General features: G+C 34.0%; 1 protein-coding gene across 1 annotated transcript in view; it reads left to right on the top strand.

The window, feature by feature from the left end:
• Positions 1-23,403, top strand: part of LOC131843112 (potassium voltage-gated channel protein Shal) — an 87,242-nt gene extending 63,839 nt beyond the window's left edge. Inside the window, exons 2-5 of the mRNA XM_059191710.1 lie at positions 9,327-9,489; positions 11,609-11,797; positions 12,572-12,724; positions 21,808-23,403. Coding sequence (XP_059047693.1) covers positions 9,327-9,489; positions 11,609-11,797; positions 12,572-12,724; positions 21,808-21,906 — 604 coding nt within the window. The 3' untranslated portion in view covers positions 21,907-23,403. The remainder of the gene's footprint in view (positions 1-9,326; positions 9,490-11,608; positions 11,798-12,571; positions 12,725-21,807) is intronic.
• The last annotated feature ends 226 nt before the right edge of the window (positions 23,404-23,629 follow it).

A 23,629-nucleotide genomic window follows, 5' to 3' on the forward strand; every position in this document is an offset into this window, starting at 1 on the left:
TTTTTTTTTCTTTATATCCATTCCCGTAATTTAATTGTCATTGTGTGGGTATTTCCTCCTGGGGGAGACTTTCAAAGAATATTTTTATATGAACACTCGTTATATATTTTTTCATAAATGATGCCGCCAGTGGAAGATTGTTTGATGAGGATAATATAATATAAGTTCAATGCACTGGAGTTAAGGACCTCAGTGGCGCAACGGTTTAGCACATCGCTTTACTGCCGATGGTTGCGGGTTCGATTCCTCGCACGATGGAAACATTTTATTCATGAGTAAGATTGTTTGTATTATTCTGTGCGTTTATGTATATAGTTATGTATTTACAAAAAAAATGTGTATAAGTATTTCTATCAGATGGTAACAACCTCTGCTTAGTTAGGGACTAGATGGCGCTGTGTGAATTGTCCAGGTTTATTTTATTTATGTTTCTTCATTTTCTTGATACTTATTAAGGATAAAACAAGTAATAGTGATAATTTTGACTTGCATAAGAGGCAATAAATGTCCTATATGAATACATGGCTTTTGTGTAACGAAAAGTAGTTACATATAGTTAAATTATAGATGTTTATCGACACCGTCCTCGTCGGCGAAGACGACGACCTCACACACACCATACCGCGCAATCAACCGGGCGCCTACGCACGCCCGGGCTTCGAACAATCCCCCGTCCAATTCAAACGGGGATCGAAATTACGACGTCCACAGTCGAGGTTCGAACCCCTAGCGGTGCCCTCAGACTAAAGTCATATCCGTCATGCAGGAGTTGGCCTTCAGACACTCCATAAGTCCTTCCGCGGGTTTGGAGTGCCATCTGCACTCGCCCCCTATCGTCCGGTGAAGCTGTAAAGGCCAGCTGCGGCCAACAGCATTAGAGTAGTCCGAAAAAAAAATATGTTTATGTATACCAATTGCTCTATAATGAAATCGGAAATTCACATTACATTTTACTAGCACCTTAACTCACATGAGTCTAATAAAAATACCTTGTAGGAAGTGAGTTTTTGCATGTAAACAATGTATGTAACAAAACACACTTGTTGGTTCTAATTATGGTATAGCTAATATCTGTTCTAAGCTGTTTGTAATATAGTCCATTATACTGTGAATTATCAACGAAAGGGTTCAGCCTTGGCGTGGAAACATCAATGGAAACATACGGTCTTTTTTAATGTTTTCAAACGTAGCAGATTTTCTTGCTAATTCGTGATTAAAATATAGAAATTCAGTTGAATTTCTTACCAGTTCTTCTCAATTGAATCTGTATACTGAACCGTCCAGGTAGGGAAATATATTAATTTAGAAAATGTGACGTTCATAAGCGGCTAAAATGTCCTACATGAATAAATAATTTTTGATTTGGTTTGCACTTTATTCTATTCGACTCTATTTTATTTAAACTCTATACGGTTAAGTACATTGCACTCATATTCAGCCACACATATCACTAATAATTTCATTTCACATTATTTAGTAATCGATAATGATTACACTTCATATTACAGCCACCGCGTCGGAAGTACAACTCGTAAAATTACTATAAAATATGTTATACATATAAACCTTCCTCTTGAATACAATATAAAGAATTCATTTCAATGAAGTCCGTTTTTTAATTTCATTCTACTCTATGCTGTTCTTAGCCTTTATCTTCTAAATCCGTTTTGTTTAAGCTGATAGCTTACACATAAACATACTCGTAAAAGATTCAAAAACCTGTTGTTAAATTGATTTCCTATTTTTGGCAATCGGTTGAAAGCATTTCGATACATTTGTTTACATCTAAGTGTTTATATTATCAACTTAAATTTATGTATATTTTTAATAAATATTTACTGCGGCGAAGAACAATATATCATTCCGTATGTTTTCACTACTCGCTAAGACACAGTGAACTCTTTGCGATGAAAGTTTAACGTTTCCATCATTTCACGGCCGTGCAAATGGCTTGTGTTAACAATTTTTTTTATATTACTATAGTAGCAGACAAGCATACGGCCCATCTGATGGTAAATTGTTACGCCTTATGGACGCGTGAGCCACCAGAGGTGTCACGTGCGCGTTGCCGATCCTTAAGAAACCCTTCTTGAAAAACCTCATGCTGTAATCTCGGGAGAAGACCTCGGCAGATAGTTCATTCCACAATCTAAGTGTACGCTTAAGGAAGCTCCTCTGAAACCGCACTGTCCGAGATCACTGGTTCTTGCGTGTGGTGATAACTTCCCTATCGATGGCGAGCGGTGCGATGGTAAAAGATAACTGTAGGCATCACGTCGAACAATTCTTCAGAACACAGTCCGTTGTAGGTATATTCGGTAGAAGATATAAAGCGAAGCAAAGTCTCACCTCAAGTTAAGTGGTTCGATACCGAAATTAATGAAAGATGAATTAAATAAATATACTATTTATATGATTAAAGTAGTATATAATAATACAAATAACTACACGCTTACATATACCGTATATATTTCAGAAATACCCAAATTTCATGTTTGAAACTAATAATTTTAGGTCAAAATCATAAACCTTGACCTTTGGCTATAAATCTTGATTTCCGGCGTTTCAAACTTAGCTGATGGCGTTTTTATATATAATAGGGACCCGTATAGAGGGTCCCAACTTATATTTCTGTTTTATTCTCCAGTAATGAAAACACCAACAACAAAACAAGTAAGAGTGATGGTAGTAGGGTCCAATGCCTGCCACGTTGAGTTCCGGGATTGGACCATATATATTGGATACATACATACAGACACAACGAAATATGGACATATCAACGTAATAAAAGAATAATGATATCATGGACAATTCACACAGCGCCATCTAGTTCCAATCAAAACAGAGCTTATGTTATGAGTACTAGACAACTGACATAAATACATAGATTTTTTTCTGTAAACACATAAATAGAAAATACCTTACCGATACAAACAATCGTATTCATGAATACACATTGTAATGTGCTAGGAATTGAACCAGCTACTTTCGGAATTAAAGCACACATGCTTAACCGCTAGACCACCGAGGTAGACTTACGTCTATTAATTGTAATATTGGTTAAATTTAATGTTATGTTCTGGGATTAGGACATAGATAAACTTTATAATATACTAGGTGGTGGGAAATTGCGGAAAAATATAGCAAATAAGGTTTCACCACCATGCGTTAATGCCTATTCTGATGTTAAGCTATATTATTCAAAGCTTTTTTGCAATATATTGCATTCAGTAGTTATTGAGTGAAATGATATGACAAACATCCAAAATATTTTAAATTCATGATAATATATAGTTCATGGGCATTCTTGACAATATTTTTATAATAATACCATGACATAATTAATTAATGTAATTTATTCTCTAATCTACATAAAATCAAATATTTTGTAAATTGTTACAACAGACCAGCGAAATAACAATATATATAATTGTTGATACAATAAAAACTATATATATTGTTATACCACCCACAAAAAAAATGTACCCACACAGTTAGCAATTAAAGATATATTCTATTCTATTCTATGACAAACATCCATCTATACTTACAAACTTTCGCGCTTATAATATTAGTCAGATTTTTATAACAATTTTACATCATTACATAGTATAAAAGAAAGTCGCTGTCGCTGTCTGTCTGTCCCTATTAAATCTTTAAAACTACGCAACGGATTTTGAAGCCGTTTTATTTAATACATAGAGTAATTCAAGAGGAAGGTTTATATGTATAATACATGTACACCAGGGCGAAGCCGGGGCGAGTAGCTAGTGTATTATATAATACTAGCTGAAGCCTGCGGCTTTATCCGCCTGTTGCATGTCATTACTTCGATTAACAAATTTAACATCCTCATTGTACTGTAAATAATAATATATAATACATGTACAAAGCCGGGGCATATAGCTAGTAAACTATAATTCACAACAATGATATTTGAATTTAAAATTGAATATGAAATTTTTATTATTTCAAAACAGGTAGCGCTTATTTGGTTAGTTTCAGCAAATATTAGGTTAGGTTGTAAGTCATTACTGATGTTTATATTTCATTAACTGAGTGTAATTGTTAACGATCTCACATATATTGGGCTTAAATAAACAATACAACTGCTAAAAGACTGATTTGAATTAGTTATTTATTGTTTTATATTATATGTGTACGTGTATCATAATCTCATGGGTGCCTATGGGCTTGCACTCGTATATACTATTACATACTGTGATTATGAGGCTTTTCTTTTTATCTTGTAATTTTTTTTTTCCTCTTGATACTGTTATTGTAACTGATTTCGGTTTTTGTGAGCATTGAATATTGTAATTCATTCTATATATATTTATATTGTGTATCCTAGATCTTATTTAATATATTATTTTTGTGTTTAAATTATATGTATCTGTATGTAGTAAAAAACCCGCATCTTTGGTTTTTTTTTATGAGTAATGGGGGCTGCCTGAAAACCAGCGCTGTATAGGTGCAACTCACTAAGGTTGTCCTTATATCAGCAACAGCTAAGGCAGCTCCTATTGCCAACTTCCATGTTATTATTTATTTCTTGTTTTTTGTCTTATTGTAAATTGTATTATTTGTGTTATGTAGGCAATAAATCAATTATCTATCTATCTATGACGGATAACAAATTAAATAAAAAAACATAAATCAATATTTTTCTATTTAAAAGAAGGTTTTCTTTTAATTAATGGAAACTAAAAGAAAATCTTCTAACTAAATGTTAACGAACCATGGTAAGTGGTAAATGTCTTATGTTATATATTATATGAAAATAATAAAATGTAAGAAGCACTAATAAACGATAACAACTTAGGCTTTGAAACCGGCTACCGTCAGGAAAACTCCCAGTAGCGCTCGTGACTTATTAGGTGTAGGTTTAAAAGGCCCTTTTAGAATGCATTAACACTCACCTTCACTACTTGCAGCTTCCCCCCAGGCCCAACTGAGACCGGGATAAACCCATTTCTAATACAATTAACTTTAATATTCAAAACACAACCGGCACGCCCTGCGATGGTCGTCTGAATGCCGTGGTTCACCCAACGAAAGAGAATTATTCAATTTATTTTTTTCGGACTCTTCTAATGCTGTTGACCGTAGCTGGCCTTTACAGCTTCACCGGACGTTAGGGGCGAGTGCAGATGGCACTCCAAACCCGCGGAAGGACTTATGGAGCGGCTGAAGGCCAACTCCTGCCCGACGGATACGACTTTAGTCTGAGGGCACCACTAGGGGTTCGAACCTCGGCTCAGGCCGTCGTAATTTCGATCCCCGTTTGAATTGGACGGGGGATCGATCGGAGGGGAGGATTATTCAACTACCGACCTCCGTATTTATAGACCGAAGTCAGTGTAGTAGGAAGAGAAGCGAGAGTAATGGATTTCTTATGACAAATAACTTAGTTCGGTCCATAAATACTAGATGGCGTTATTTACAATATTTGTAATAATCTCTACATAGTATAGTAGGTCTTTTTACTGCAATAGGTAACAAAAGGTAATAAAATAAAATACCCCATAATTTTTTTTTATACTACTATGGTGGCAAATAGGCATACGTCCCATCTGATGGTAAATGGTCACCGTAGCCTATGGTCGCCTGAAACACCATGGGTGTCCGTGCGCGTTGCCGACTCTTCAGAAATCTTAATATACCCTTCTTGAAAAACCCCATGCTGTAGTCTCGTGAGAAATCCTCGGCAGGAAGTTCATTCCACATCCTAAGTGCCTATATATCTTCAGCCGTTATTATCACAGTGTATTTTGTGTTTAATTTGCATCTAGTAAAGTTAAATTAGTTTCGCTAACTTGAAATCTGATTGTAGACACAATAACATGCAGAATAATAGGACACATGCAAATAAATCAAATAACAGTTATACTGGTACTTCAGTTGACTTTAATAGCAGTTCATTTCGGATTATTTATGTTAGGTCACTCACCGTCTAACACGAAATGTTCAAAATAGTTTGTCATTAGAACTGAAAACAAGTTTAAGGCCCGCATGATGGTATGTAGTAATCGTTACGTATAACATGAACAGCACTACGGACATCACGTTATCATGTTGCATCCGTGATACTCATACTTTACCATTACTAAGGACTGAGATGTCACGCCTCACAAGTTCTTGCTCACTCTTCCTGTGATGAGAAAGCTTTCCGAATGAGCGGTAGATTAAAAAAAATGTCATTACTACTTAAAAGTGCTTAAATTAAATTTATTTGATTCAAGGATTTTCTATTATATTATAAAATCCTTTATTCATGTAGAATTTATATATTATGAATGTCGAATTTTTATGTTATATTTTTTTCCCTACCGTCCAGTTCAGTATATAGATCCAATTGAGAAAAACTGGCAAGAAACTCAATTGAATATTGTATATATTTTTTTAAAAGCCAGTTTATTTATATAGGTGTCTATGTCTAACATTAAATGAAAATCCAGTGCGTGAACAACTATTGCCCTGCACGCTCGTCATTCAAGTAATCGTTTAGTGAGTAATAGGCTTTGCTCAGTACATATCATTTAACATTTGTAATTCACTGTCTCAATACCCTTAATTTTTTTATTTTATTGTGTTATTTTTCTATAGGCTATAGTAGATATTTATTCAGCATTATATCAGCATTCGCATTTTCAATAATGTTTCCTATGTAACTTAAAAGCTAAACATACTGGTTATGCTGAATGTGTTTCCCACTCAGCATTTATACTGTGACTGGTTTTTGCCCGCGGCTTCGCTCGCGTTAATTTATCGCCTTAGGGGTGGAATTTAACAAAATCCTTTCTTAGGGGATGCGTACGTCATAGTAGCTTTATGCATGCAAAGTCTCAGCCCGATTGGTTTAAAATTGACAAAGTTTCATACAAACTTTCATCCCCTATTTTATACCCTTGGGAGAATTAATCAGAATCCTTTCTTAGTGGATGCCTACGTGATAACATCTACCTGCATGCCAAATTTTAGTCCGATCCGTCCAGTGGTTAGGGCTGTGCGTTGATAGATCACTCTATCAGTCACAGTATATAGATATAGGTATATATACCACAGGTAATTTTTGTGAGGCCAACAGACATGAGACAGCGCACGTATAGATAACAAAACACATCATCTGCTTCTTCCTTATCCCATTTATTTGTGGTCGGCGTAATGTTTTTCTCTTCCATTCATCCCTGTTCGCAGTCATCTCGTTATTTTCTCCCTTTCTTACCATATAATCTTTCGCACTGTCCATCCATCTCTTTTTCAGTCTTCAGTACATACATAATATACTTAGAATACACCCAGACCTATACAAACAATCATACTCAGTTGCACCGTGCGAGGAATCAAACCCGCGATTATCAGAAGTAAAGCGGCGGATGAAAAAGTATTGCAAAAACGGTAAATTGAATAATAATTTAATATTGGATCCATCATTTTTCAAAGAAGGCAAAAATCCTCTTATTTTTTTTATTGTACCACTCATTCGGAACGTAGACTCGTCACTAGAAGAATTAGCATCAAACTTACGTGATACTCTTTTAAATAAACGTTGTTATAAGTAAATACACATTAATCAGTAAACAGAATACAAACGTTTACACCGTTCAGGGAATCGAACCCGAGACCATCGGAAGTAAAGCGGTGTGCTCAACCGTTAGACTACCGGGGCCGTTGATCAATGAAAAAGTATTGCAGAAATGGGGAATATGACGCAGATGATGTTGTGCTGGTTATCTAATACATCTATAATTATTACAAACGCCTACATTTCATTTTAAAATACAAACTCTAATTTAGTCGTACCATACGTGTTTCACATAAATTATCCAAGATTATGAACGTAAACAACTTGACGTTGCACCTGCATGCTCTTGTTAACTGTAACAAAATTATTTTAACTGTTTACGACCTAGTCCAAGATACGGCATCTTACTGAGAAAGAAAGACAGAATAACATTTATTGACATCCATTATATAAATATAAATACACGTACACACACACACACACTCATGCAGACCGCAGAACTAAGAGATGATAGATAACTGTAATATTAACAACAAAAATATAGTAAATATTATATATAAATATACTAGCTGTCCCGGCAAACGTTGTTTTGCCTTAAAATAAAAAAAAAATTTAGGGGTGGACCACCCCTAACAATTAGGGGGATGAAAAATAGATGTTGGCCGATTCTCAGATATAGATATGCTCACAAAATTTCATGAGAATCGGTTAAGCCGTTTCGGAGGAGTATGGGAACGAAAACTGTGACACGATAAATCTATGTATAATATGTATGTATTTACAAAAAAAAATATCTATGTATTTGTATCAGTTGTCTAGTACCCATAACACAAGTTTTAGCTAGCTTAACTTGGGTCTAGATGGTGCTGTGAATTGTCCTGAGATCATTATAATTATTAAATAATAAATATCAAATTATATAATAATATCAAAGACTTACAGCAATGTACTGGTAATTAAATAAAATATCCAATATGTACTTAGAGATTATAAAATTTTAATAAATTTCAAATACAGATAGGGTACATACTTTTGATGCCGTATCTCGTACTATGATGGTTTGTTTGTGAGATTGAAGGTGAGTGGGTGTGGATGGAACATTGATGCAACTGAAGGTTTTGTTATGTTATTGACTAGCGATCCGCCCTGGCTGTGCCCGGGTGCTTATGACTTTGTAAGTGTAAGTTTTATATTTATATGTATAGCCTACTACTGGCAGTGCCCGCAGTTTGATCTGCGTGAAGTTTATAGCCTATGATTAAGTCTGATGTATATTATTATAAAGTTTCTTTAAAATCCACTAAGTAGTTTTTGCATGAAAGAGTAATCTTTATCATTAAATAGTATAAAACAAAGTCGCTGTCGCTGTCTGTCCGTCCCTATGTATGCTTAAATCTTTAAAACTATGCAACGGATTTTGAAGCGGTTTTATTAATAGATAGAGTTATTCAAGAGGAAGGTTTATATGTATAATACATGTACACCCGGCCGAAGCCGAGGTGGGTAGCTAGTATAGTATAAAATGAAGTCTCTTCCGGTGTTTGTTCGCTTAGATCTTTTAAACTACGCAACGGATTTTAGTGCAGTTATCAGCAATAGATAGAGTGGTTCAAGGGAAAGGTTTATATGTATAATACATGTACAACAGTGCGAATTCAGGGCGGGTAGCTAGGAATATTATATAGTAAGGTTTATGAGGTTATGTCCCTGATAGTTTTGGACTAGATGGCGCTGTGTGAATTATCTAAGAAGAAAGGTAGACTGAATCCCAAATTAAAAGTTTTCTCCAATGTTTCAGGTACGGTGATATGGTACCAGGGACGATAGCTGGCAAGATCGTGGGCGGCGTTTGTTCACTGTCTGGAGTGCTCGTCATCGCCCTGCCTGTACCCGTCATCGTGTCCAACTTCTCCAGGATCTACCATCAGAACCAGAGGGCTGACAAACGGAAGGCCCAGAGGGTATGTATTTTATACTAGTCATTGTGTCCAACTTCTCCAGAATCTACCATCAGAACCAGAAGACTGATAAACGGAAGGCCCAGAGGGTACGTATCTTATACTATCGGAGCTCTAGACTTTGTAACTGACACGCTCCCTGTACCCGTCATCGTGTCCAACTTCTCCAGGATCTTGTCAGAACCAACTGACACTATCGGAGCTCTAGACTTTGTAACTGACACGCTCCCTGTACCCGTCATCGTGTCCAACTTCTCCAGGATCTACCATCAGAACCAGAGGCCTGACAAACGCAAGACCCAGAGGATACGTATATCTTTTTTGTTTTTAAACAGATTGATTTTCATGTGTGGTATAAACACTCCAAATTTTATGTCGAAGCATACAATTAAATTTTGTTTTTAGAATCCATTATTTTAATTATATTTTGATATTGTGCGGGTTTAAGGCCGCATTTCCATGATAATGATATTAGTTGATATATTGATTGATAGATTGATGAGGGATTTTTGCTAAATAAAACCGCGTTGGTTGAATGCTACTCGAACACTGATTTTATTGCTAAAAGAAATGTAATGAGGTGATATGCATTATAAGGTGAAATTGCATGTGTCGGCACAATTGCCAACACATGCAATTTCACCTCATGTAGCACAGAAAGCAGGCATGTGCGGTTGCCCGTACAGATGTTTAATGAAATAAATTTAATTTGATGTACAATGTTTAAATTTTCTTTTTAAAAAATATATAGGTATAGGTATAGATATAGAAGAGCTGGAAGTACCTGACACAGGCATCGCTTCTTATACGTCATCCCGAACACTATATTATTGTAATCAAATTGTTTTTGAAAGTAGACATTTTTTCATTTTTTTCATTAAGATTATTTCTATTTCATATTCAAATTCAAAATATCTTTATTCATGTAGGTCTATTACAGATTCTTATGATATGTCAAATCTACCGTCATTTCGGAATGATTTCGAGATGAGAAGAACTGACAAGAAACTCAGCTCGTATTCTTTTCAAATTAATATTATACATGTTTACAATAGAATAGAATAGAATAGAAATAGTAATAATACAGATTAATTTTTAAATTCAAACTTGGGAGAACAGAGTGAACTCCAGCATATGATATTGCAAATTTCTGGGATTATGCCCATAAATGAACAGATAAAAATTCTAGAGTATATCTTGTTTGTTCATTTGTATATATATATCTATCTAGGACTATGATCTGATTTGTATATATAAGATATATATACAAATCAGATCATAGTCCTAGTCTGGTCAACTGCATCAGGTCAACCGTCAGCTCATTTGCCATTCTAGCCTCGGTAGTCTACCAGTTCAGCACACCACTTTACTTTCGATTGTCACTAGTTCTATTCCATTCAAGATGCAAGCCTTTTTATCCATGAAAATGATTGTTTGTCTCGAGGTTTCTTGTGTCTAATTTTTTTTAACGGATGATGATGGAATGGATGGTACCACCGCCTGCGTTAACGCTATACGCTGGCGGGGAACAAGTGGAAGACGATAAGATGAACAAGAGGTCAGATCCAGTAGCCCACCGTGACAAATTCAGAGGAATTTATCATGATGGTTACCAGGGACGAATGAAGGTCAATCTGATATAGTAATTGTTAGCTATAGGGTCATCAGTCTATATTACTAACAATCCTGTTCACCCTTTATGTATATAATCACAATGTATTTACATCAGTTGTGTCACACCTATAAAATCAGGTTTTCGTAGCTTGGGACTAGATGGCGCTGGGTGAATTATCTCGGGCTATTATTATAACTAAAATAGGAACATAACAGTTACTTTCCCATTACATTGACGACCTCGGTGGTCTAGCGGTCTAGTCTACCGCTTTACGACCGATGGTCGCGGGTTCGATTCCTCGCACGGCACAAACATTTGTATTCATGAGTATGATTGTTTGTATCGGTCTGGGTATTTTCTATGTATAATATGTATGTATTTAAATTATCTATGTATTTGTATCAGTTGTCTAGGACCCATAACACAAGCTTTAGCTAGCTTAACTTGGGTCTAGATGGCGCTGTGTGAATTGTCCTGAGATTATTATTATTATTATTATTATTACAGAAAGCCCGTCTCGCTCGCATTCGTATCGCGAAAGCATCATCAGGAGCTGCCTTCGTGTCAAAGAAGAAGGCAGCCGAAGCGAGGCTGGCTGCGCAGGAGTCTGGCGTGGAGTTGGATGATGCTGGACGGGATGAAGACATTTTCGAGTTGCAGCACCACCATCTGTTGAGATGTTTGGAGCGCACTACGGTAAATCTTTTTTTTTTATTGTGTTGTTTGGGCTTTTGTCAGGTGCTTGGACCTGTAGCACTGCGATCTACATAAATCTATTATGCTCGCCTTTTTTCAAAGTTACCTAGACACATCACAGATAAGAATTTAAGGATATTCTTAGAAACGATGGTTTTATCTCCCCAGGATGGACTCTGTAAAACTTGCAAAGGACATTACGTTTATACATGAGGGGGCTACAACCACATAGGATGTGTAGTGACGTTTTCTCTTTAGTTTAGCAAAATTTGCATATCACCTGAATTTCACACATCATCTAGTCATGATGCATATGTTGTTTTTACTCAATATCCGGTAACGGTAAATCTTACGTTAAATCAAAGTCAAAATATCTTCATTCATGTAGGTCTATTACAGACTTATGATGTGTCAAATCTACCGTCAGCTCACAGTGCTTCAGAGCTAAAAATAAATGACAGACTGGATACAATACAATATAAAATAATTTATTCAAATAAATTTAATTTAAGCACTTTTGAATAGTCATCACAATTTTTTTGATCTACCGCTCTTTTGGAAAGGTATATCATCGCAAGAAGAATCAGGAACACAGTTTGCGTGTTGCTCTTTTAAATAATCGTTGTAACTTTACATTCGAAATGTGTGAATACAAACTACCAACTAGCACTAACTGAGATAATCATCATCTGCTTCTTCCTTCTTCTTCTTATCCATTTATTTGGGGCCGGAGTAATATATTCTTCTCTTCCATTTATCACTAACTAACTACAGGATCGGGAATTCGTCGAAATGGAAAATCCTTACAACGGTGCGGCCAAGCGGCCTGGCTCACCGTCGCCACTGGCATCACCCGCGCACTCGGGTCGGGCGCCGGCGCTGCTCGCGTGCTGCGCGCGGTGTGGCTGCTGCCCCCAGAAGTACCAGGTACATATAATACTAGCTCATCCGCGCAACTCCATCTGCATCACACTTGACATTTATCATTAAATTTCGCGTAATTTATTCGCGCATTCCTAATATCTTTTTAAATTATAGCCCATGTGTTATTCTGATGTATAAGCTATATTACTGTAAAGTTTCTTCCAAATCCGTTTAGTAGTTTTTGCGTGAAAGAGTAACAAACATTCATTCATCCATACTAACAAACTTTCGCGGTTATAATACTAGCTTTCCCGCGCAACTTCGTCTGCATCACAATTACTTGACATTTATCATTATATTTCGGTAAAATTACATAATATATTTTTAAATTATAGCCTATATATTATTCTGATATATGAGCTATGTTACTGTAAAGTTTCATCAAAATCCGTTTAGTAGTTTTTGCGTGAAAGTGTAACAAATATTTATCTATTCATTCATCCCAACTCATAAACTTTCGCGTTTATCGCATTATTATATTACAATTTTACTAATCTAGACTTTACACAAAGTCGAAATTACGACGGTCCGAACCTAGGTTCGAACCCCTAACGGTGGTCGTATCAGTCAGGCGGGAGTTGGCCTTCAGCCGCTCCATAAGTCCTTCCGCAGGTTTGGAGTGCCATCTGCACTCGCCCCCTAACATCCGGCGAAGCTGTAAAGGCCAGCTGCGGCCAACAGCATTAGAGTAGTCCAAAAAAAAAAGAAATTGTATTCCTCCGATCGATCCTCCGTCCAATTCACACAGGGATCGAAATTACGAGTCCCTAGCGGTGCCCTCAGGACAAAGTCGTATCAGTCAGGTGGGAGTTGGCCTTCATCCGCTCCATAAGTCCTTCCGCGGGTTCGGAGTACCATCTGCACTCGCCCCCTATCGTGCGGTGAAGCTGTAAAGGCCAGCTGCGGCCAACAGCATTAGAGTAGCCTGGAAAATCGGTGTTATGACGTATGGATAACGTACTTGTACTTTACGATATTATTGATCGAACTGAATCTTATTTTCGTATTTCTTCCTGTCTAGCATTTCTAAGTCTTGTATTGGATTACTTATTAATATAACATCTATACATATAAATAAAATTGTAGTGTCTGTTTGTAATATTGAAATAACCGTTTTTTACTACATGCATATGAATATAAATACGGTACATACACCAAAATAACATTTTTTACAATTTTTGTCTCTCTGTCTGTTTGTCTGTTGGTTCCGGATAATCTCCGAAATGGCTGGACAAATCGGTCCAGCCATTTCAGGACAGGACAGGACTTTTTTTGGCAGGTAGCTGATGTAATAAGGAGTAACTTAGGCTACTTTTATTTTAGAAAAATAAAGTTAGATTCCAAATACAATGTGAATTTTGCATAAGTTAAAGCTACAAAAAAATCTAAATATATCAATAAAGAAACTTACAAGAAGACAACAAGTAGAGACCAAATAGACTGCATGTAGACTCCACGTTATTTAATAAATATTAGACTCGTAATTTATGTTCTAATGTCCTACTTATAAAGCATATTTTTGACAAAATTTATTGTAGAAATACGACGCGCAAAAACATGAATAGAAATGAAATTTTTAAAAAACATTTACATACACTATTATGTACAAATATATAAACATACAATACTGCGCGATACAAAGAGGCAACAATGGGCGGCCTTATCGCTGAAAAGCGATTTCTTTCAGGCCTTAAACCATTTTAGTTTCTATTATATCTTTTGAGCAGTAATATTAAATCTTTATTTAATATATTTGAAAGGCTCATATCCGGAATAGTCATATTCTAGATTTTAGATTGTTAAAATGGCACCCTGTCTGATTACTGACTGCATTCCAACTATTTCCTCGGTTTTAATAGAGATAAAATGGGTAAATATATTTGTAAGGTTAGATCACGGGATCTTACCACGTTTTATATTTATATAACATGGTGTTTCAACCACCATGATCACGGGTGATCATGGTGGTTGAAACACTGCCGAAATATCGGGAACTCGGCAAGTTAATATAAAACGTGGTAACAACCCGTGATTTACTAATTATACTTATAAATAACCGCGTCAAACTTAAAACAGTATATATTTGCAAACATTTCTAAAAAATTATTAACTGAAGAGCTTGAACTTACAGTAATAAATCTGTAAAATTAATAAATTGATAATTAATGTCAAAGAATATTTCCTATTAACCTAAAAATATAAGTATTTGTGACAATCATCATTTAAGGAGTTAAAATAGAGGTTATTTATTAATGGAAGGTTTTTTTTCAAAGGCAAATATGTTTTTTTTTAATTTAATATCTTACAGATATTGTAGGTCTGTATTTTTTTGTAAAATCCTACCGGGAAATTAAAGAAATCTATCGTATCTACAATTTTTTAAGCCGGTAAAGTGCGGGAATTTATGCTTATTTGTGTAAGAAATGAAAAATGGTGATTTTTTTTTTAAAAACTGTCCTAGTGTTATTTAGGGAACTTCTGTTTACCTACATATTATGGCGAGTGAATCGAATGGATTAATTTCTATAGGTTTATTTAGAGATATATATATAAAACTATTAAAATCGGTTCAGTATCAAAAAGTTAGAAAGATCTAGCCAGTAATATGAGAGTATTTATAGATTGAAAACTCTAATAAATACTAAGAAATTAATTAAATCTTGTATGATTAACGTTCTATTATATTGAATGTAATAGACAGTATATTGGCCTGATGGCGTTATTTTTTTTCTCTAATTTAACAGGTTAAGGAAAGTTATACTAGGTCATGAATATTTTAAACTTGCCATTGACGTGACTACAAATCAATATAACTCAAATTATATTTATAACCAGAAGTTAGAAATTGTTGTAAAATTTATGTAATGTTCTTTTTTATTTAATATGGAATACCATTGAATTGAGGGATAAATTTATAAAAATAGGTTATTTCATTAATTGTACAAGGAACTAAATTTACTCTAACAACGACATCTTGAGTGAAACAGAGAGAAGAGATTTATACAGCGTGTATAATAGATTATATTAAAAAATAAAAGTTAAGAACGTATCATCAATAATCTAGAACAATATGGAAACAACGAAAATATTAATATCTTTATATTTTTAAAGGAACAATTACACATACCTAAATCTGAAAACAAAAAAACAGAAGGCTAAGCTGTATGACATTGTTCCTTTGCTATTCCGTTATGGTTATTTGAAGTAAAATTTGTTTTACTCATAACTATGTATGAAGAAAAAATTTAAGCTGTGTAACATTATTCCTTTGTCGTTATTTGTGATTATATAAAGTAAAATGTCTAACATTTTGGCGGCAGAAACGCCGACGGTCTGTACGGTGCATCAGTCCGTTGGTGCTGACCACCGTGTGTCCCAGACGGGAGGTATACCACTCAGCACTTATTGTGGACCCAACATTACTTATTTCCATGGTTCCAATGCTAAAACACCTTAATGTTCTCTCCACTATATTCTCACTGATCATGTATTTGCTATACGAAACAGCGCCATATCACTTTGCTTATTTTTTGAGGCAAATAGTATTTGCAAATTTAGTGCCTTAGTCAGCTAATGAAGACTAATATAAAAATATATATATATACGTAATCTAGATAAGATATAGGTGCATTGCTTCTTGAGTATTTGATGTAATATAATATTATATGAACTTAATAAATCCATATAATATTCTAATAATAAAAAAAAATTAAAAAAAAAACAAATACTTACTTATAACGCAAAGGGCAGCGTTTACTACAATATGTTTAATTAAATTCTTTAATATTTTATATATTATCTATTAATTTGTATTTTATTTTAATTTTTGAAGCAATTCTTTAAACTTATTATAAGATTTTATATAAACTACATTTATATGGCCATGGAAATAAGTACTATATGTACTTATGATAAGGGTCAATGTTGCTTTATTGCAAAATATAGCTATTGTGTGACCCAAGCTACCAGCTAGCTCCATACTTCAAACCTACGAAATGTGGCTTATTGCCTTGTATAATATATTTATTTATAACCAATATACTTATTATTCCATTACATATATATCTCCTAAGACGTTACCAAAACATTAAGAGTTGCCAGTAAAAAAAGAAATACTTCTAAAATATTTATTACTTATTTAGTTTTACATAAAAAAACTGATTATTATTTTTAGTATTAGTTTGATTATTCTTAGTTTTTTAGTATTTAGACCAACCTGTAGCAGTTTTTTAGAGTTATTTTATTTAAATTAATATTATTTGCTAGTTGTTTTTAATTATTTTTAGAGATACCATTTGTTTATACTTTACCGTATTTTATCACTTACAGTACAGTACAGTACACATAGATTAATGCTATTCAAAGCACACAACACTACTAAACAAATAAACACTAATTTTTAAAACATAACCTAAATTGAAATTATGCAACCACTCGTTGAAATGTTATTCTAAAAAAGACCTTGTGAAATTGCACATAAAGATTGTTTTCGTAAGAGACGCTGCTTGAGGCAGTTATATTAAACATTCATCTTTGAGAAATAGCAAATGCTTTCAAATATAGAATATCAATAAAGTGGTTACATAGTTATTTACAACAATAATTAAATTCTTGGGACCGTTAAAAATGCAGTTTAAAAAAAGAACAGTTATTTTCTATTTATTTTTTTCCTACAACAAATATATCGTTCTAATTGGGACCGAACATTTAAAAAATGTAATTTAAAAAAAGAACAGTTGATTTTTATTTTTTTATTTCTACAAAGGCTCAGTCTACAATTGGCTCTGACAGGTCCTGATTTTAGATTCGAGTAGAAAGGGAAGGATGAAGGGCGCTCGCCGGTACACCGCGACCTCTCGACCGTCCGACACGTCGGTTTCCGCCGCGCCCAGCGAAGACCCGTTACCAGTATGTGTGTCGGTATTACCACGCAGCGATGTCGGGCCGTCAGTGCGCAGCTTTATTTGCGTTTTGTTATACCTCAGATATTATATTGTGAAAATTATTTGCGTTTAGTTTTTCGATATGTGTATTTCAGGAATCTGCATATATGCAATATAGATTATGTTAATCTAGTTATTGTTATAAGTTTGTGAAATTTTGTTTTGTTATAAGCAGACAGCAAAAACTGTGTTGCTATATTTAAAAATTTAATTTGGTATTTTAGGTTTAATTTGTTTTGTATACCATAGGAATTTAAATGATTGTTAACGACATATCGGTAGGTTTGAGAAAAGTTGCTAATAAAACTTACGTCTACTAACTTACGTCTATTGTAAAATCATATGAAGCCCCATCATATATTTTTCAATTTCGTCTATGTATTTAAATAAGCTATTACTTTAATAAGGTAGTTTTTAAATAGTAAACAAATCAAGTATTATAATATAAAAAAATACCTACAATATATAACTGCATGGACGTAATTCCTTTGCTTTTTCTATTGTATAATAAAACTAAATGAAGAGTTATGTCATAATTCTCTGACTAACAGATACTATACATTAAGAACGCTCTATACTTTTTGAAATAAGAACACATTTTAGAAAAAAATTGAAACATTTGTTTCCCGCCGTTTAACCGCCATTTTGTTTTTAATAACAAATTAAATCAATTTTTTTCTATCTCACTGTACAGTTATAAATAAATATAACTTACTTAGTTTTAAGTAAATATTACTTATAAATTAAGTTAGATTAATATTAACCCTATTTGCTGTGTGGTAATAACCGTATAACATAAAAACGAAGCTTTAAATGTCTGCAGGGTGTTGGCTGCACCAGAAATATTTGCATACTCGTCTGCTTGATAAATTATAATCCAATTATAAACTGTATTTGTATTGTAATAAGTATAAATGTCGTGTAAATGTAAGCTTGCGCTATGATTATGCTATGTTGTAAACAGTACTTTATGTTCATTGTGTAATAAGTATGTAAATTTTTTTAATTGATATTGTAAGAATCGCTTACTTCTTCGTAATACTGGATTAGTCGTAAAGAGTGTACCAATCTAAAAGCCGACTAAAATAGGCGAATGGGGCCCAAAATAGGCGAATGCGGTCCAAAGTAGGCCAATGGGACCTAAAGTAGGCGAATAGGACGCACAATAGGCAACGGCGTTCTTATTAGGTAACAAGCAGTAATTAAGTTTATATTATATTACGACATCCTCAGTGTCTAGCGTTTTAGCACATCGCTTTACTTGCGATCGTCGCGGGTTCGATTACTCACACGGTGCAATCATTTGTATTCATGAGTATAATTGTTTGTATCGCCCTGGGTGTTTTCTATGTATATTATGTATGTATTTACAAAAAATAAATATCTGAGTATTTATATCAGTTGTTTAGTACCCATAACACAAGCTCCGCTTAGCTAGGGACTAGATGGCGCTGTGTTAATTGTCCAGGGTTATTTATTGTTATTATGATATTGAAATGGGCGATCACTTTGGGCCTGGTGACTATTTTAGTCCCCCTTCTCTTACTTATAAAACTGGACCACTTTTTCCGAAAATCAAAAGTAGAATGGTCAAAATAATCTTGAACCTCTCATATTTGATGACGCAGTTTGTTTTTAGGTTATAAAAAAAATATTTTCAATTTTCCACTCTACTTCTTTTGGGAAAGTTATTCAGTTTTATTTCTTCTGTACATTCTATTGACTTTTGTCTTGGTATACTCTTTTCGAATAATCGTACATAAGATCTAATTGAAAAAGTGCTCAATAGTTTCAGATATCAAAAGTACGTGACGTAAATATCGTATATTAACAAAAATAAAAAAAAAACGTCCATTAATTGACCAATTATATTATTGGTCTTTAAAATTATATAGAAACGCGGTAGCTTGTCAAGCCAAGTACAAGTAACAGAACTGGCGAGCAACACTGTTTGTAATATTACACGAATCATTTGGAGCCACTTTCGACCCCAACCCCATTAATAACTCAGATTAATTTCAGGACAAAACATTGAACTTGGCACCCATTTAGATCTCACTTCTTTTGTTGTTGAAGTCAACAACCAAAGCTATTATGATATAAATATTGAACTTGGCTCTCATTTCACATTTTCGGTTTTGATGTGTAATATTTATTATATGGAATGGTTGAATAAATGACTGAAAATTAACTAAGGAAATCAAACTTAGAATGTTGTGGATGTGGTATGGATACATAGCTCTGATACACCTATTTTAATTGTTTGGTTTTGTTTGTCAGATATGATTAATGGTTAAGGCAGTGAAATTACAGGGTAAGCACAGAAGCATGACATCTCATTCATGATGGGCCTAGGCGAAGTTTAAAAAAAGGACTAGCACAATTCTCTATATAGGTCGTAGTGCTACAGGTCTAAAATCAGCAAGAACCCAAAACCGTAAATAAAAAAAATATACTAGTTATCCTTACGCGGGCCTTCGACTCGTTACATAAAAAGATACAATATAAAGGTTGTTTACGATCTATTTGTGGATATTCTGAATTTATTGAGCATTTTTCGAGTTAGTTCTTATTAGAATGAACTAATGTTTCTTTTAGTAGATCCAGGAGTGTTGTTATTGTACTCAAATGCGATGTCACTTCCGTCCGTCTGTTCTGAACTAAACTTGAAACATAACAAAACTGTTTGCGTACCCTACAGTTTTATAATTGCCAACACACTGCATACATTTAATATTTTTCTACCTGGCAACACATACGATTGTTCTGCTAAAATAGGCGAATACTGTTGGCTAGTCGAAACATGTTTATGACGTCACTGTATACTATACACATACATAATACACTTATGGGTCTACATGAACTAAGGTCCGGCCGCTCAGTTTGCGTTTCTGACAGGTCGGGATCGAATGAGCGATGTAACTTTGAACTGACGTGCGTACATACTTTTTAAAAGTAATACCACTTCAAACTGCGCTGTTTCAAGGTTATTTGGTACACATCACTACAAAAACAAACAGTCGACATAACCTTGAAACAACGCAGTTTGATGTGGTTTGACTTTTAAAAACTATTGTTTTTAGAATTTAGAATAGCCCAAAATTAATACGTTTTCAGTAAATTGGAATAATTATTAAATTTTTAATCGTTAATAAGGCGAATAAAAGATATTTAAAAATTTGCCGTAAATTGTACGTCAGTTCAAAGTTACATCGCCCATTCGATCCCGACCTGTCCGAAACGCAAACTCTGAGTGGCCGGACTGTATGTATTTTTTTGGCATGAACTGCACACAGTATCGTGGGCACCGAACACTCATACCTACAGAATCACTGCTCTCGCTGACTTATCACAGTTTCTTTTCCATTTTATACGTACACATGTTTTTTTCTTGTATATTTTCGTATTTCTTTTACATTTCCAAATATTTGCTATTGGGGACTGTCTACGCTCTACGCTCGCTTTTTATGGTGTAAACTTTAGTTTAAAGTGTGGTTATAATTATGTGATGTAGTTAGTTCAGTAGGCAGGTATAATATACAGACAGTTTTCAGTATTTTCCTAACTTTTTATTAGAAAATACATAAACATGTCCTGCTCTTACTCTATTTTATTAGGTACCGAAATAAAGAGTTTTGTAAATAGTTTCTATAGCTATTTCGATGCTGAATAATTGAAACAAAATTTGTCTACGACCTCCTCTATCACAATTGCTTAATCAATTACAAGGTCACTTTCCTGTTCAGGATAGTAAAAACTATAATTATGTCTCTTAAACGTGTCTATTGTTATTAGCTTCCTTAATCCAACATGTGACATGGTGGATTAGTTGCGTTATTCACATTGTCACATTTGTGACTGTTATGAACAGGCTATCTGACTTGTTCAATCGAGTGGGTGCAAAATCATACAATGTACATTGAATAGATCGATAAGACTACTAAAAGCATATGAAAATATATGAAAACTTTGAATTATTAAGCCTGGTTTTATTATTTAATTGGACATTAAGATTACTTGATCTTTCATAGTATTTTGACATACTGACTTCTGTATCGGTATTAATGTTAGGGTTATATTTCAATAATCATACAGATTACATGTGTTATTAGATATTTATGTATTTTTTCTTATATTTCACAGCAAGCATGCGGTAAATACATTCCTGCCGGCAGCACTGTGCAAGGCAACCAGACTGGTGTTGCAATGGACGGGACATATTTAGTGGAGGCGTCTTTCTAGGGTCCATCCACTAGCGCACATGTGGAGAGCTACGTGTAACATGTCATTGCGCGCAACGTGTCACAACATGTTCGAACGTGTCCCAACGTGTTACATGTCGCAGCGCGCAACATGTCATAACAGGATAGTGAAACTAGGCATTGGACTAGTGAACGGCACATGCCGTAACATTACAGAACAACAATTATTAGGTTACAAATCAAAATCTATATAATTAATGTCTTGTAAGTCTAACATGAAACTGCCTAACATTATAATATCAGATTTGTATCGTTAATGAACATGTTATAACGTTGACGTACATACTGTAGTTGGATTTATTCAGTGTTGTATGTTTGTCACCTTTTAATAGTTCCTAAAGGCTTTGGAACCTAATGATCAATTACACATTAATGAAAACTTGAATGGTTATTATTAGTAATGTTATACAAAGAGTCTTGTTCATCTGATGTAGAGATGAACGGAAGTAATGTAAATTGAAGGTACCAGAATGTATGAAGGGAATGTAGCTTGGAGCTGAAAAGTAACGAATATTACTTAAAAGAAACATTACTTAATTCCCAAGAATAAGTAAAACTATTTTTAAAATATTACATAAAAAGTAGTATGTGTGAGATGTGAGAGAAATTAAAAAATTAAATGTTAAATAATAAATATTTTATTAACATAACATCTTACTAACTTATGCAGTAATTAGTGAAAATAAATACAAAATGGATTGTATTGTTTTAACTAAAAATAGTTATATTTATTACACTACGTATGCAGTTTTACTCATCCTTGAAAAATATGTTTATTTCCAGTAAAATTCGTAATTTTTAAGTATATTCTTGACTGTATCTATTAATTAAGGTACTTTCCCTTCAGAGTATGTATTGGTTCTGTATAAAGAAACATGGAGAAATGTAATTGATTGAATATCGAATAAATATTTAGGTGGTTAAGCTTCAAGACAACAATTGTGTTTAAGTATGTGAATCAAGTTTAATTATGTAATACAGTTGCAAATCATTTGAATCAGATTAAAATCTATCCTTTTTTGATTATTATGTAAAGGATAATTTAATAATTCCAATTGCTAATTGTTTTTAGCGATTGTCGAATATAATTACAAAAGTTTACATTTTAATCTGTCACAATTTTAATCTATGTATTGTAATCAAATGTATTACATAAGTAAAACAACAGTTTTATAGATCAGGATGGGTGACCGTTTTCAGTGTTAGAAGACAACGGTACGTCCTCTGTAGATTCCTTTCCTAGTGTTACGAAATGAAACAGTATTAGTTAAGGTTTTAATGATAATAATGGATCGAATCTCGCTTCTCTAACAACGAGATCCAGCTCCCAGGAGTAAGAGGCGTTATAGAAAAGACAAATAGTTTGGAAACTTCATTATAGTCAATAGTATTTCGAGTCATATCATGTTAGAGCAGATATATTAAATAGTAATTAAATAAACCGATTCGTAAATTGTAATGTGAACGGATTTTTACTGATTTGAGTCTTTATTAGCCATAACGGGTCATCCATAAACGTCACATGTGGGGTTAACAAAGTGTGACATTCTATTAAAAGTCATTAATTCTAGGACTCGTCACACCCTCTTCCAAAATTTGTGCGTCACACGTGGGAGAGGAGAATTGACAATATGTGACATTGTATAAAAAGAATTGTATGACCCGTCACACCTTCGTTCCAAATTGGTGTCACATTATGGATG

This window comes from Achroia grisella, unplaced genomic scaffold, assembly GCF_030625045.1.
Source record: "Achroia grisella isolate CSIRO2021 unplaced genomic scaffold, CSIRO_AGI_Agris_v1 utg2786, whole genome shotgun sequence".
Taxonomy (NCBI): Eukaryota; Metazoa; Arthropoda; class Insecta; order Lepidoptera; family Pyralidae; genus Achroia; species Achroia grisella.